This window comes from Papilio polytes, unplaced genomic scaffold, assembly GCF_000836215.1.
Source record: "Papilio polytes unplaced genomic scaffold, Ppol_1.0 DF824493.1, whole genome shotgun sequence".
In the NCBI taxonomy this organism is placed as follows: Eukaryota; Metazoa; Arthropoda; class Insecta; order Lepidoptera; family Papilionidae; genus Papilio; species Papilio polytes.
The window spans coordinates 848,483-861,261 of NW_013524711.1; the positions used below are offsets into that span (position 1 = coordinate 848,483).

General features: G+C 38.1%; 2 protein-coding genes across 2 annotated transcripts in view; both read right to left on the reverse strand.

Moving 5' to 3' along the window:
• Nucleotides 1-1,985: 1,985 nt before the first annotated feature.
• LOC106100966 (zinc finger protein 234-like) lies at nucleotides 1,986-11,045 on the reverse strand. Its single transcript, XM_013280067.1, has 10 exons — nucleotides 10,972-11,045; nucleotides 10,124-10,215; nucleotides 9,376-9,463; nucleotides 8,441-8,527; nucleotides 7,418-7,541; nucleotides 6,604-6,867; nucleotides 5,799-5,927; nucleotides 4,276-4,391; nucleotides 3,578-3,774; nucleotides 1,986-2,239 (listed from the first exon to the last, which is right to left on the reverse strand). Exons 1-10 carry the CDS (start codon nucleotides 11,021-11,023, stop codon nucleotides 2,162-2,164), a joined length of 1,227 nt encoding a protein of 408 aa, XP_013135521.1. The 5' UTR covers nucleotides 11,024-11,045; the 3' UTR covers nucleotides 1,986-2,161.
• Nucleotides 11,046-12,045: 1,000 nt separating this feature from the next.
• LOC106108016 overlaps nucleotides 12,046-12,779 on the reverse strand; it is a 28,823-nt gene continuing 28,089 nt past the window's right edge. The window contains exon 8 of the mRNA XM_013289445.1: nucleotides 12,046-12,349. Within this exon, the coding sequence (XP_013144899.1) occupies nucleotides 12,046-12,349 (304 nt within the window). The remainder of the gene's footprint in view (nucleotides 12,350-12,779) is intronic.

Sequence of the window (12,779 nt, forward strand, 5' to 3'; positions counted from 1 at the left end):
GCTACGCGGTTAATTTTGTCAAAAAGATATGTAAAAACACATGTTTTACATAGGATATTACATAGAAGGAAAATTACAAGGCAGCTTATATCCGCTAGCCTTGTAATGTTACTTATGTCTACCGGGTCAGATAAGTTAGAAGGACTGTGCCTATCATCTCACAATTCACGTAGACACTTTGTCCCATTCCTTTTTTCTACCGTCCATGAATGTTGTCAACACGTAGTCGTAGTTAGGCAGCGATTCTGTTCAGCGCCATCTATTGATTTCTCCACAACGCACGCTGTAGACGATCTGAGCTTTTGTTTTAAAATAATGTGATGTAACGAACTTAACAAAAGACCAGAAAGTGTTAGTGATTTTATCGTAATTTCCCCCATTTTGTATTTTCTATAACTATCCCTTACTTGGTATATGACATCGAGATGTGATATATTTAAGGTTTCATACTTAGCTTGGTGACGTTTAAGAATTATTTTTTAATCTATATCTGTCAAACTTGACCGGATGTGAAGTTGTCATTTTATTTTTTTAACCCCGTTCGGATATTTTTTTGGATTTCACTTTTTAGTTCGAATGCTCGCATATTTAGTGGAAATTAGTGGTAATTCAAATAGTGTAAGGTTATTAAAAATGTAAGATTTTTCGCTTGTCTGTTGATTTTGATTTGTTGAATTTTTGTTTTCGTAAACTTGTTTTTGTTATTATTGTCAAGTTTTGGAGGGAACTGTCGGTTTAATTGCTATTTAGCAAACAATCGATTTACGAATAAAAATATTTTACTCGAGATGTATTCGATTACGTTCCAAAACTGGCATCATTAAGAATGTTAATTTGAACATATTTTAAATGAAAAAAAAGGTTATCAATGAAATGAAGATATTCATAGGAATAAAATATACCCTGTACCTACCTATAGCATTTAATATAGTTATAAAACATACATATGACATAGCCTGTAAGAATGATATGAGAAATAAAAAGATAAAAAAAATAATGCGTTTTATTTATTTAACCTTTACTTCAATTTTCATTTATAAAATACCTAACCAAGCTAACCTTAAAGTAATGTTTTATTATCAAAAAAAGACCCATCAAGTGACCACTTTACTAATTTTGTTATTACTTTTTGTGAATACATGTCGCATTACTTATAAGTGTCATCTAGTGTCAAAATGCTGCACTTTCTTACCAGTGTTTAATGACTTTAATAATAGATGGCATTAAAATCAATTTTCGAATACCAAAAGTTTTACTATCGCTAATTCGTTAATTGATCACTCAGGGTTTCTTTAAAAGAGATTAAAAAATTGTTATACATGTTGACACTTCATTTGAGACATTTTTCACATAAGCATACTGACAGAACTTCGAAACGAGTAATTGTATTTATATTAATTGACAATAGATGTCATTAAATATACTTCTGTCCATTAAATATGCGTAGAGCAGACGCTGGCGCTCTCTCGTGTCGAAGGCAGACCCACTTTGTGTCGCTAGCGCAATATGTACGTAATCTAAATTTAAAAAATTTGATTTTTGTGTTTTTGATTCACTTAAAAAAAAATGGGACCCACCTGCAAGCATTACCTTTCGGATAAAAAATGAATTATGAAAATCTTTCACCATAGGAGATGTAATTTAAATGTGAATAACATACTATTATAAATGCAAAAGTTGGATGGATGGCTGTTTGTAAGCTTGTAACCTAAACAGCTGTACGGATTTCGATAAAATTTGGCATAGACGTAGGATTTGGAAGAACACACAGGCTACTGTTTTATTTTTTAGTTCCCCGGTCGGAGTCTAGGAGCATAAGCTAGTTAATAATTATCAAAGACTATTGGAGTGATTTCCATAACTTTCACCATTTTAAAGCATTATTGACAATATTTATTTCTAAAAACGTTTTTTAATTCTAGAAGTCAAGGGCAAAACGTAATACAGCTTTCATCTACGTTTGAAATTGAAATAAAACACCATAATATAAATAAAACTCTATAATAATATAATATATTGTGTGTTGTGTCCATAGATAAATCGATTGCTTGCACTCGCCCCTTGCCCCCGTGCGCGGCCGATGTCGTGCGCGTGTCGTGCGCGTGTCGTGGCCGTCACGTGTCGTGTCGTGACGTCACGTGTCGTGTTTGACGTCACGTGTCTACGGCTTCATACGCTTGTAGTTCGCGAGATGACTGTTCAGATGTTGAGCCAGCTGATCCGCTCGTGCGAAAGACGCCTGGAATCAAATTAAATAAATTATTTCATGCATTTACAAACTAATTTCATAACCTTCATCATGACCAGCTCACTATACGTCCCCATCGAGGGACGAGGAGCCTACCCTAAGTAAGGGGTGACTAGGCCATAGTCAACCACTTTGGCCAAGTGCGGGTTGGTTGACTTCACACATATCTTTGAATTTCTTCGCCGATATGTGCTGCATCACGATGTTTTCCTTCACCGTAAGAACGTCGGGTAAATTATGTACATATGAAAAATCGAAAATCACATTGGTACAGCGGGATTCGAACCCAAGACCTGTAGATTACAAGTCAAGTGCTCAAACCACTGAGCCACCGACGCTCTTTCATAATCTTACTAATATTATAAATGTGAAATTTAGTTAGTTAGTTTGTATCCTAAACTGCTAAATGGATTTCTATGAAATTTGGCGGAAATGTAGAGAATAGACTGGAAGAACACATAGACTACTTAATATATGTTTTTTTTATAATTTTAGTAAGATCACGCTTTTAGAGCTGCCTAGTGTCATTATGTGTTATTATTAACGACGTAGTGGCAAGGAACATTGACATTCTTTGTGTGACGTAGGTACTGTCGAGTCACGTCATATTATGTTGCGTCATTTCATTTCGGTGTCGAATCGTGTAACATCGAATCTTGTAACTTCGAGTCGTGTAACATAGAGTCGTGTAACATCGAGTCGTGTAATATCAAGTAGAGTAATATCGAGTCGTGTAATATCGAGTCGTGTAATATCGAGTCGTGTAATATCTAGTCGTGTAATATCTAGTCGTGTAATACCGAGTCGTGTAATACCGAGTCGTGTAATATCGAGTCGTGTAATATCAAGTAGAGTAATATCGAGTCGTGTAATAGCGAGTCGTGTAATACCGAGTCGTGTAATACCGAGTCGTGTAATATCGAGTCGTGTAATATCAAGTAGAGTAATATCGAGTCGTGTAATATCGAGTCGTGTAATATGGAGCCATGTAATATCGAGTCGTGTAATATCGAGCCATGTAACATCGAATCTTGTAATATCGAGTCGTGTAACATCGAATCTTGTAATATCGAGTCGTGTAACATCGAGTCGTGTAATATCGAGCCATGTAACATCGAGTCTTGTAACATCAAGTCGTGTAACATCGAGTCGTGTATTATCGAGTCGTGTAATATCGAGTCGTGTAATATCGAGCCATGTAATATCGAGCCATGTAATATCGAGTCGTGTAATATCGAGTCGTGTAATATCGAGTCGTGTAACATCGAGTCGTGTAATATCGAGTGGTGTCGGTGTCGGTGTCGGTGTCGATGTCGACTGTTGTCCCACCTTGCAGACGACGCAGCGGTAGAGCTGCTTGGCGTGGTTGTGCATGTGTCGTGTGAGCGAGTGCGCGTGCGAGAAGCGCTTGCCGCACTGCGCGCAGGCGTGCGGGAGGTGCGGCGGGAGGGCGCCGTGCGCGCACTGCCGGTGCCGCGACAGCTGCTCGTAGCGCGGGAACTGAGCGCCGCACGTATCACAACGACCTGGAATACCAGTTTGCACTGTCATGTTGTTTTTCATAAGGTGGCAAACGAGCAAGCCACCTGAAACCAAAATGGCGCGACCGCTTCCCATAGACATTCGCAATAGCGGATGCGTTGCCAACCCACAATCGGAGGAGGAAACGCACAAAATGAGGATATTCCTCTTTCCTATATTCCACGTTTCCGTCCCATCCTTTTCGTATTAGAAAAAAGGTGGGAAGGAAAAAGGACTAAAGTTGGGCCTCCGGCACTACCATCATCAGAGTGTACGCGGAATTGCTTCCACTTCACGCCTGTCTTGTGTGTGGTCGTGGTATTAGTGGGGGCGAGCCCTACAGTGCGAAGATATTAAAGCGGGCACTACCACTGTAAATTATAATATAAAATATTTCGATTTTCCTTTAATTACGAGTTTATTTAATTACTTTGATTTTTTCCTAATTCCTAATTATGTTGTTGTGTTAAGATTAAACATTATTTAATTATATTTTTTTATTTTACCCGCGCGCTCGTCTGCGGTGTGTGCCGCGTCGTGCGCCGCGAGCTCCGCCTCGTCCTCGAAGCACTTGCGGCACACCTCGCACCGCACCGTCATGCTGCCGCGGTGCGCCTCCGCCCTGCACACAATATATACAATCTGTAAATACATCTGTAAATATTTGGTCGATAATTCGGAGAAATTAAATAAAACAGTATTGGTGCCAAGAGGGATGCGTTTACTCCGTCAGTTACAGATTTTGAATGCATATAAATAAATTTCATGCTCTGAGACGGTAATGCGAATATTGTACGTTGCTCTTCAAAAAGTGGCAGGCGCTCGCGAACAACATCACTGCAATATTTTTTTTACATCATACTTTTAAACAATTAATATAATTGTTTCTAGCGATATTAAACACTCTGAACTAGTGGTCCCTCCAGGAATGTGCGCGAATATACATATACATCTAGTGACATTGACAGCTGTCTGTTGCGCCAATTCTACAGCACGGTAATAATTTTCTTCTAAACAATACTGAATATCATAAATGCGAAAGTTTAGATGGATGGATGTTTGTAAGTTTGTAGCCTAAACTGATGAACGGATCTCCATGAAATTTGGTAGATACGTATAGGATCTGGAAGAACACATAGGCCTTTTTTTTAATTCTACGCGATCTGAGGCGGGGGCAAAAACTAGTATATTATAAGGTGGCAAATACCAAGCGCCCAACTAAAACCGCCGAGATGGCGAAGCGACTGCCCATAGACATCCGCATTGCAGATGCATTGCCTACGTTTAATTGACGGAGACGCACATAAAGTGGTTATTTCCTCTTCCAATGCGCCTCCACTACGTTCAAATCCACTTTTCCTTCCCATTCCTTTCTCTTAAGAAAAGAGTGGAAAGGAAAAGGGACTAAAATTAACCCTCTGGCACCACACTCATCAGTCTGTAGGCGGAATTGATCCCATTTCACACCTGTCTTCTGTGTGGTCGTGGTATTGAACTGGACGAACCGACCCTACAGTGTGAAGATGTTCAAGCGGGCTCTACCGCTGTTAATCTATAATAATAATAGATTATACCATAAAAAAAAAACACTTGGCAAGTAGACTGTGTTCTGCCAAGACTATGTTCTACATCTATGACAAATTTAGTCGACATCCGTTAGGCTATAAACTCTAGTATCTCTGACTAGATCAAACATGAAACTGTTTTCCAACTTTTCTCATACATGTAAACATTCATATTAGTCCATCTAAACATGAATAAGGGTTGGTCTACTGAGGTCTACTGAGTAGACCACACATTAATCTGTATTCCTACTATTCCCAGACATGTAAACATTCATAAAAGTTCATCTAAACATGTGTAAAGGTTGGTCTACTGCGGTCTACTGAGTAGACCACAGATTAAACTGTATTCCTGCTATTCCCAGACATGTAAACATTCATATAAGTTCATCTAAACATGTATAAGTGTCGGTCTACTGCGGTCTACTGAGTAGACCGTGGTGATGGGCTGTGTAGTAAGCACGTACTTATGCTCGCGCAGCTTGTCGCGGCGGCTGAAGGTGTCGGAGCAGCAGTCGCACTCGTAGCGCTCGGCACAGCGCGCGCGTGCCCGCCCGCCGCCACCGCCGCGGCTCTGGTGCACGCGTCTGTGGATCCTGCACACACAGCACAATTATATTCAAATATATATATATATAAAAAGATAAAGAGCTCTCTCTCCCTCTTTATAAATAAAATATATATAAAGAAAGAAAGAGAGAGAGATAGAGAGACAATATTTCTGACACAGCTTTTTATTGATATAAGAATTGTATGATAGATCACTACTTGGAAAGATAGATGTTACTGGCAGTTACTTCACATATTATAGCTTCTGATCGCAACTTGGTCCACATGTAATAAAAAGTAGTAAAAATGTAGCCTATGTTATCCAGCAATAATGTAGCTTTTTAATGGTGAAAGAATTTCTGATATCGGCCTAGTAGTTTTTGAGTTATTTCTATAAATACAAAAATTCAATTTTATTCCTCTTTATAATAATAATATAGACTACCTATTGCTCACGACTTCTCCCGCGTGATAATAAGGAATAGCATAAATAAAAATAAGTATTTTTAACAGTGAAAGAATATTTAAATTGACCCAGTAGTTTTTGAGTTACTTCGATATACATACAAATACAATACAAATATATATTTTTTTCCTCTTTATAATATTAGTACAGATTAATTTGAATAATTTGACTCAATAACCTCAGAAGTTACAATACTACACTCACAAATACATGGGCCAACTTAAGATATCTAAAAACTAAGCAATCTAAGTTCTTACTTGAGTGTAACCCTTGTTGAGTACCACTTCCTACAGATGTAGCACTGGAAGCTTTTATCCGCAGACTCGTTCTCAGATTCGCTGATATCATCGTCTGGCCGCGTCTCCGGCCCCGGAATAGGTACCGGATTTTGCCCCACTGCCCCAGACACTGCCACCGCCCCTGCTGCTGCCCCTGCCCCTGCCCCCGCCTCATCCTCACTATTAGACTCGGAGCCGGAGTGTGTTTGCGCCCCGCTGTAGCTAGACCATGCCCCAAACGATCTGTTGGAAAAATTTTTTTTTAGTTTTCGACCCTAAATGAGATTTAAAAAATATACAGGATGATTCTTAACGGACGGATCAACATTGAAAAACAGGTAACAAACTTTGCGTTTAAATTATAGTTAATAGTGTCCCCTTACTCCACAAAACATTTAATCCGTCGGTTAAGAACCATATGCATATGGATACAGAACATGATGAAGTGTCAACTATGCTTCCTCTATATATTTTATATAAAATGTGTCACACAATATATCAGATGTGTGTCAGAAATTTATCAAATGTGTGTCAGAAACGTATCAGTTGTGCGACAGACATGTATCAGATGTGTATGTCATGTGTCAGAAAAGTATCAGGTGTGTGTCACAAATGTGTCAGATGTGTGTCAGAAATATATAAGATGTATATCAGTCGTGTGTCAGAAATGTATCAGATGTGTGTCAGACATGTATCAGTAATGTGTCAGAAATGTGCCAGCCATGTATCAGAAATGTTTCGGATGTGTATCAAAAGTATGTCAGAAGTGTATCAGGAGTGTGTCAGTAGTGACCTGTCGTCGTGCGGCGCGGGCGGGGGCTGCGCGGGGCGCTCCGTGTCAGACTCGCTGTCAGAGCTGTCCGAGGAGCTGGAGGAGCCCGAGCTGGAGGAGGAACTGCTGCCCGAAGATGAGCTGCCTGTATGGAGGATATACATACAATGTGAATACTGGTTAATAATTGATACTAAGTACAATATACGCTAAAATTATGTACATTATAAAAGCTTAGTAGATCAAGAGTTACTATCTTGTCTAAATATGCAGTTTTAACTGAATTTTTCAGTTAATTTACTAAAGAAAAATAATTAATTGATTGTAAGCTACTTAATTCGATAATATGAGGTCAATAAAGTTCTAAAACTTTATTACTTATAAAATATTAGTAGATTTTTGTTAATTTACTAATTTCTTTTAACCATTCCAATATATGGTTTACAATAATCGAATTCTGTGATTCGAACCCTCGACTTCTAGATCGGGAGTAACTAAACCATTATGATATTGGCGTTTGAAACGTATTTAATCAACAAAATCTATATATGGGTTGGAAATATATTTCCGTAACAATATCCAACCCCAAACCACTCACCATCACTTAACCGTTCTCTTGCTGCTTGTAAAATAATAATTTAAAGTTACTTATAGAGTAAAAAAAAATAAAGTTGCTTGTTCTGGATTATTCCCAACCGTCACCGCGTTCGGTCCCCACGTCAGAATAGATCATCCGTCCCACCTTTTAGTCCCACTATCACCAATAAGGTGACTGATGGAAACGTTATGAAATATGTTCCAACCGTCCCCTCGTCGAAAAGGTGGGACGGATGACTTTTTATTCTCATTTGATCCGACGGGGGGACAGAGCGGTGTGACGGTTGGGAATAATTCCTTATTCTTTACAATCTCAGAAACTTCTAGGCCAATTTTGACGGGACTTTGACTGGAAGATAGCTAATACATTAGGCAATGTTATAGGCTATTTTTTAGGTTATTTAGTTATACAATTTATTAGTTATTTACAAATTATTTAAAACTTACAGGAACCCGAAGTACTGCTATCAGAGTCTGAATTAGAGCTATCGTCGATCTTCTCCGTTCTCGTATCCATTTCTTTAACTGATCCACCTGAAATGTATGAAGATGTATAAACTAGCTGTAACCCGCGATTCCGCCTGTGTGGAATTTAAAAAAGCAAAGAAGTCTATGTGTTCAGAATATCTACATGTATTATAATCATCGAGATTTGTTCAGCAGTTTAAGATACAAAATATAACAAACATCCATCCATCTAAACTTTCGCATTTATAATATTAGTAAGATATAGCTGTTATCCATGAGTCCGCTTGCGTGGTATTAAAAAAAAACAAAAGTAGGTATCCTATGTGTTCTTCCAGACTCTGCATCTGATAATCATCGAGATCAATGCAGCAGTTTAGGATACAAACATCCATCCATTCAAACTTTCGTATTTCTTTTAGTAACTACATTTCGCCCGCACCTCCATCCGCAAGGTATTAAAAAAAGCAAACAGTCTATGCGTTCAGACTATCCTCTACATCCGTTCAGCTGTTTAGTCCAACAAACATTATGAATACATTTATTAGTAAGTTTTTTTTTTATAAAATAAGATGGCAAAGGAGCGAGCGGCCTGAATCCACCGAAATGGAACGCGACCGCTGCACATAAACATCTGCAATTGCAGCGCTGCCTACCCTTCATTGACGGAGGAGACGCACATAATGAGGACATTTCCTCTTCCTATGCGTCTCCTCCACCGTCAAATCAACTTCTCCTTCCCATCCCTACCTCTTAAGAAAAGTGAGGAAAGGGAAAAGGACTAAAATGAGGCCCCCGGCACCACACTCATCAGAATACGCGGAATTGCTTCCACTTCACGCCTGTCTTGTGTGGTCGTGGTTGTGGCGAGTCCTACAGTGGGTAGATGTTAAAGCGGGCTCTACCGCTGTAACTACCTTCAGTGTTCCTGAGCGCGTGTTTGTGCGCGCCGTCAGCCGGCTTCTTGAAGTTAGCAGCGAGCAAGTGAGCCTCGTACATCTCGTCCTGAAATACAATGGAGAAATTTACTTATTTTTAAACATGCATATTGAAACTTAACACCTTAATGCATGATGATACAACAATCTTCTATTCCCTACCTAGACTATTAAAAAAAATCTTTATTTTCCCCTTGATTCAAATTTCAATTTACTACCTGTTTCAATTTAGGGTATTTAAAAAAAATCATGTATTTAAGGGTTAATTTTATTTGTTGATGTACAAAAAATAAACTTAAGTTAGTTAAAATAACTAATTTCCCACAAACTCTAAGTTAAACCTGTTTCTGGGGAACTTGAGATGATTTTGGGGAGCTTGGGATCTTTTTAGGAAGCTAGAGAACGATTTGGAAATCATAGGATTGTTTTTTAGAAAGTTAAGAGCATTTAGGGGACTCGAGATTGTTTTTTGGGGGAATTAAGAGCACTTGGGGGACTTGAGATTGTTTTTTTGGGGGAATTAAGAGCACTTGGGGGACTTGAGATTGTTTTTTGCGGGGGAATTAAGAGCATTTAGGGGACTAGAGATGGTTTTTAAGGAACTTAAAATTCTTTTGGGGGTGTCTTAAGATTGTTTTATAAGCTTCCTTTTTAAACATTTCTTATGAGTTACTTTTTAAATTGAAAAGAAAAAAAATCGTCAAAATTGATATTATTTTCTACTGACCTTATCAATGTTGGCATATTTTTCATGTATGTGTCGCAACGCGCGTAGATTTTCATCCAAACTCAATGAATCTGACGCCTGACTCGGAGAACCTGGAATTAAGAAATAATTTTCAATAAATTCGACAAAATAGCGAAATATACGACATTTTACCAGAATTTGGCTTTTTAAGAAAATTAAAATTTAATATATTAGCCATACTTTTCTGTATATTAAGTGCCTGTCCCACCACCGGCTGATAGAGGCTGAGATAGCTTAAAAATGACGTCACTATCAGATAAGGTAGTTATCGGAGTATTACAATTTGCTGGAATAGACCCTTAATATAATAATTTATACTGATAAATTACTACATTTTCAACCCCCGTACTAGTCTAAAAAATCACCAGTGGGTAGAGAAATATCTGGTTCAAGTATTTACATGATCGAATTTGTTATTTCTACCCTTTTTTTGGTATCGGGAGGAAATCTTTAAAAGATACCTTGCCTTCAGGGGGGAAGGCAGGGTTATGTAGAATTTGACCTACTAAAACCCTCGGTGGCGATCCTCTAGTGACATTGACGAAGGTTCCGGGATCTCCAAGGAACACACCGGAACCGTCGGCACTCAAACTCTCCCTGAGGCTCCACGATGTTTTGGCATCAAAGGACCACTCGAGGTTAGGGCTCCTGCCCTCTACCACGACCCAAAGGGTCCCTTTGGTCGTTTCACGGTTAAGACAATCGTCTATTATAGCTCGGAATTAGAGGGAACGCATTCCTCGTCGCCTTTGCCTCCGAGCAGCCTTCTCTCGTTATTTCTACCTACCCTACATGTTATAATAATATAGAATAAAATAAGCTCTCACCTAAATCAGGTTCATCATCGCTGTCGACGGGGATTGGTTCTGAATTTGGCATCAAATTACTTCGCACTCTTATCGCTGGAAAATAAATACAAAAGACTAAGTACATTTTTAAAAATTAAACACAACATACGCTTTATATTGTAACTATTTCAAATAAATATGAAAGAAAGATTTTTTAACTAACTTTCACCCGCGACTCCGTCCGCGAGGAATAAAAAAAAAAAGTATCTTATATGTTCCAGACTATCCTCTACATATAAGAAAATCATCGAGATCCCATTATTTTTTTTTTATATGGTAGAATTTTGTTAGTAAAACTAAGCTGTAGGCTTGTGCTAGGATATTGTGTTCGACAGTCGAATGTCGGGATTCGAACCTTCGACCCAAGATCGGTAGTCCACAAACCATTAGAGTATTGGCGCTTCATTTAGGTTACAAACTAACAAACAAACATATCGTTAGGTGAAAGGCGATTTGTTTTAAGCGCCATTAGGTTAAATGTTCAAGAGAGCCATTTAGTTTTTTTTTTTTAGAAAAAAAAACATAAATGCAAATCCTGGAAATAATTTCAATTGAAAGATTTTCAGACCGGCTCTAGATTAAAATAACTATAATTCTGCATACTTCATTATTTATTTCATATTTAAAATTCTGAATGTATGAGGCAACTACCAATTCCCGTGGGACTCATTCGCATCATTTCATTCAAAATTTTATTTTATTGTTTACATTTGTCGTATTGTCAATTACAAATGTCAAAATGACGATATGATGACAACCTTGCTTCCTTGATGTTGGCAGCAACTTATGGTCTCTTTCCCACATTGGGATTTTTATCCAAAATATTTACCCCTTAAGTTTAATGTCGTGAAAATATATAGCCTAAAGCGTGACGTAAGTGTAGGGCTTTTTATTAAAAAAAGTATTATTCAAAAATATGGTGTAATTGCTGAGATCTTAGGCAACAAAGAAGTGTGTGTTTACGCTTTATTATAATAATAATAATAATAATATAAGCCTTTATTCAGACAATAAATAACAGTTCTAATATAATGTATTATAAATTATAAACAATTATTGTCTGTGTGCCATTTTGACAAAGGCCTCCTCCATGTTGGACCACAGTTTTCTATTTTTCGCCGTTCTGGACCAGGCGCTGCCCGCTGCTGCTTTGATCTCATCGACCCATCGAGTATATGGCCTGCCTCTTTTTCTCTTCTTGTGCTTTGTGTACCAGTTCATTAACAATTTCGACCATTTTTCCTCGCCCCTGATTGTGTGACCCGCCCATTTCCATTTTAATTTTTTAGCCACGATGGTTGCGTCTTTGGTTCTGGTATGCTTCTTGATGTTTGAAATTCTTATTTTGTCCGACAATCTTACACCCATCATACTCCTATTCATGGCATTCTGGCATGTTGCTATTTTTTTGTTTTGAGCCTTTGTGGTAGCCCATGTCTGGCAACCATATGTCATTACCGGTATAATGCAGGTATCGAATAATTTTCGCTTGATAAACATATTAATATCTCGATTAGTCATAATGTCTCTGAAGTTCCAGTATTGTTTCCAAGCGTTTCCCACACGACGATCTATTTCTTTTGAGGTTGCTTCATTTGGCGAAATTAGGTGTCCCAGGTAAATATATTCTTCGACATAATCCATTACGTTATTGTTTACATATATAGGTTTCTTCTCTCCGTTTGTCATTACTTTTGTTTTTTGTGTGTTTATAATTAATCCAACCTTTTGACTTTCTCTATCTAGATCATTAAGCATTACTTCTAGTTTCTCGGCTGATGGTGAGA

Coding starts and splice junctions, on each gene's coding strand:
- LOC106100966 (XM_013280067.1), bottom strand. CDS start 11,023: ATGCCAAATTCAGAACCAATCCCCGTCGACAGCGATGATGAACCTGAT. Junction 6,868..7,417: donor CCCGCGCCGCACGACGACAG/GTCACTACTGAC, acceptor TTTTTCCAACAG/ATCGTTTGGGGCATGGTCTA. Junction 3,775..4,275: donor CACCGCAGACGAGCGCGCGG/GTAAAATAAAAA, acceptor CTGGTATTCCAG/GTCGTTGTGATACGTGCGGC.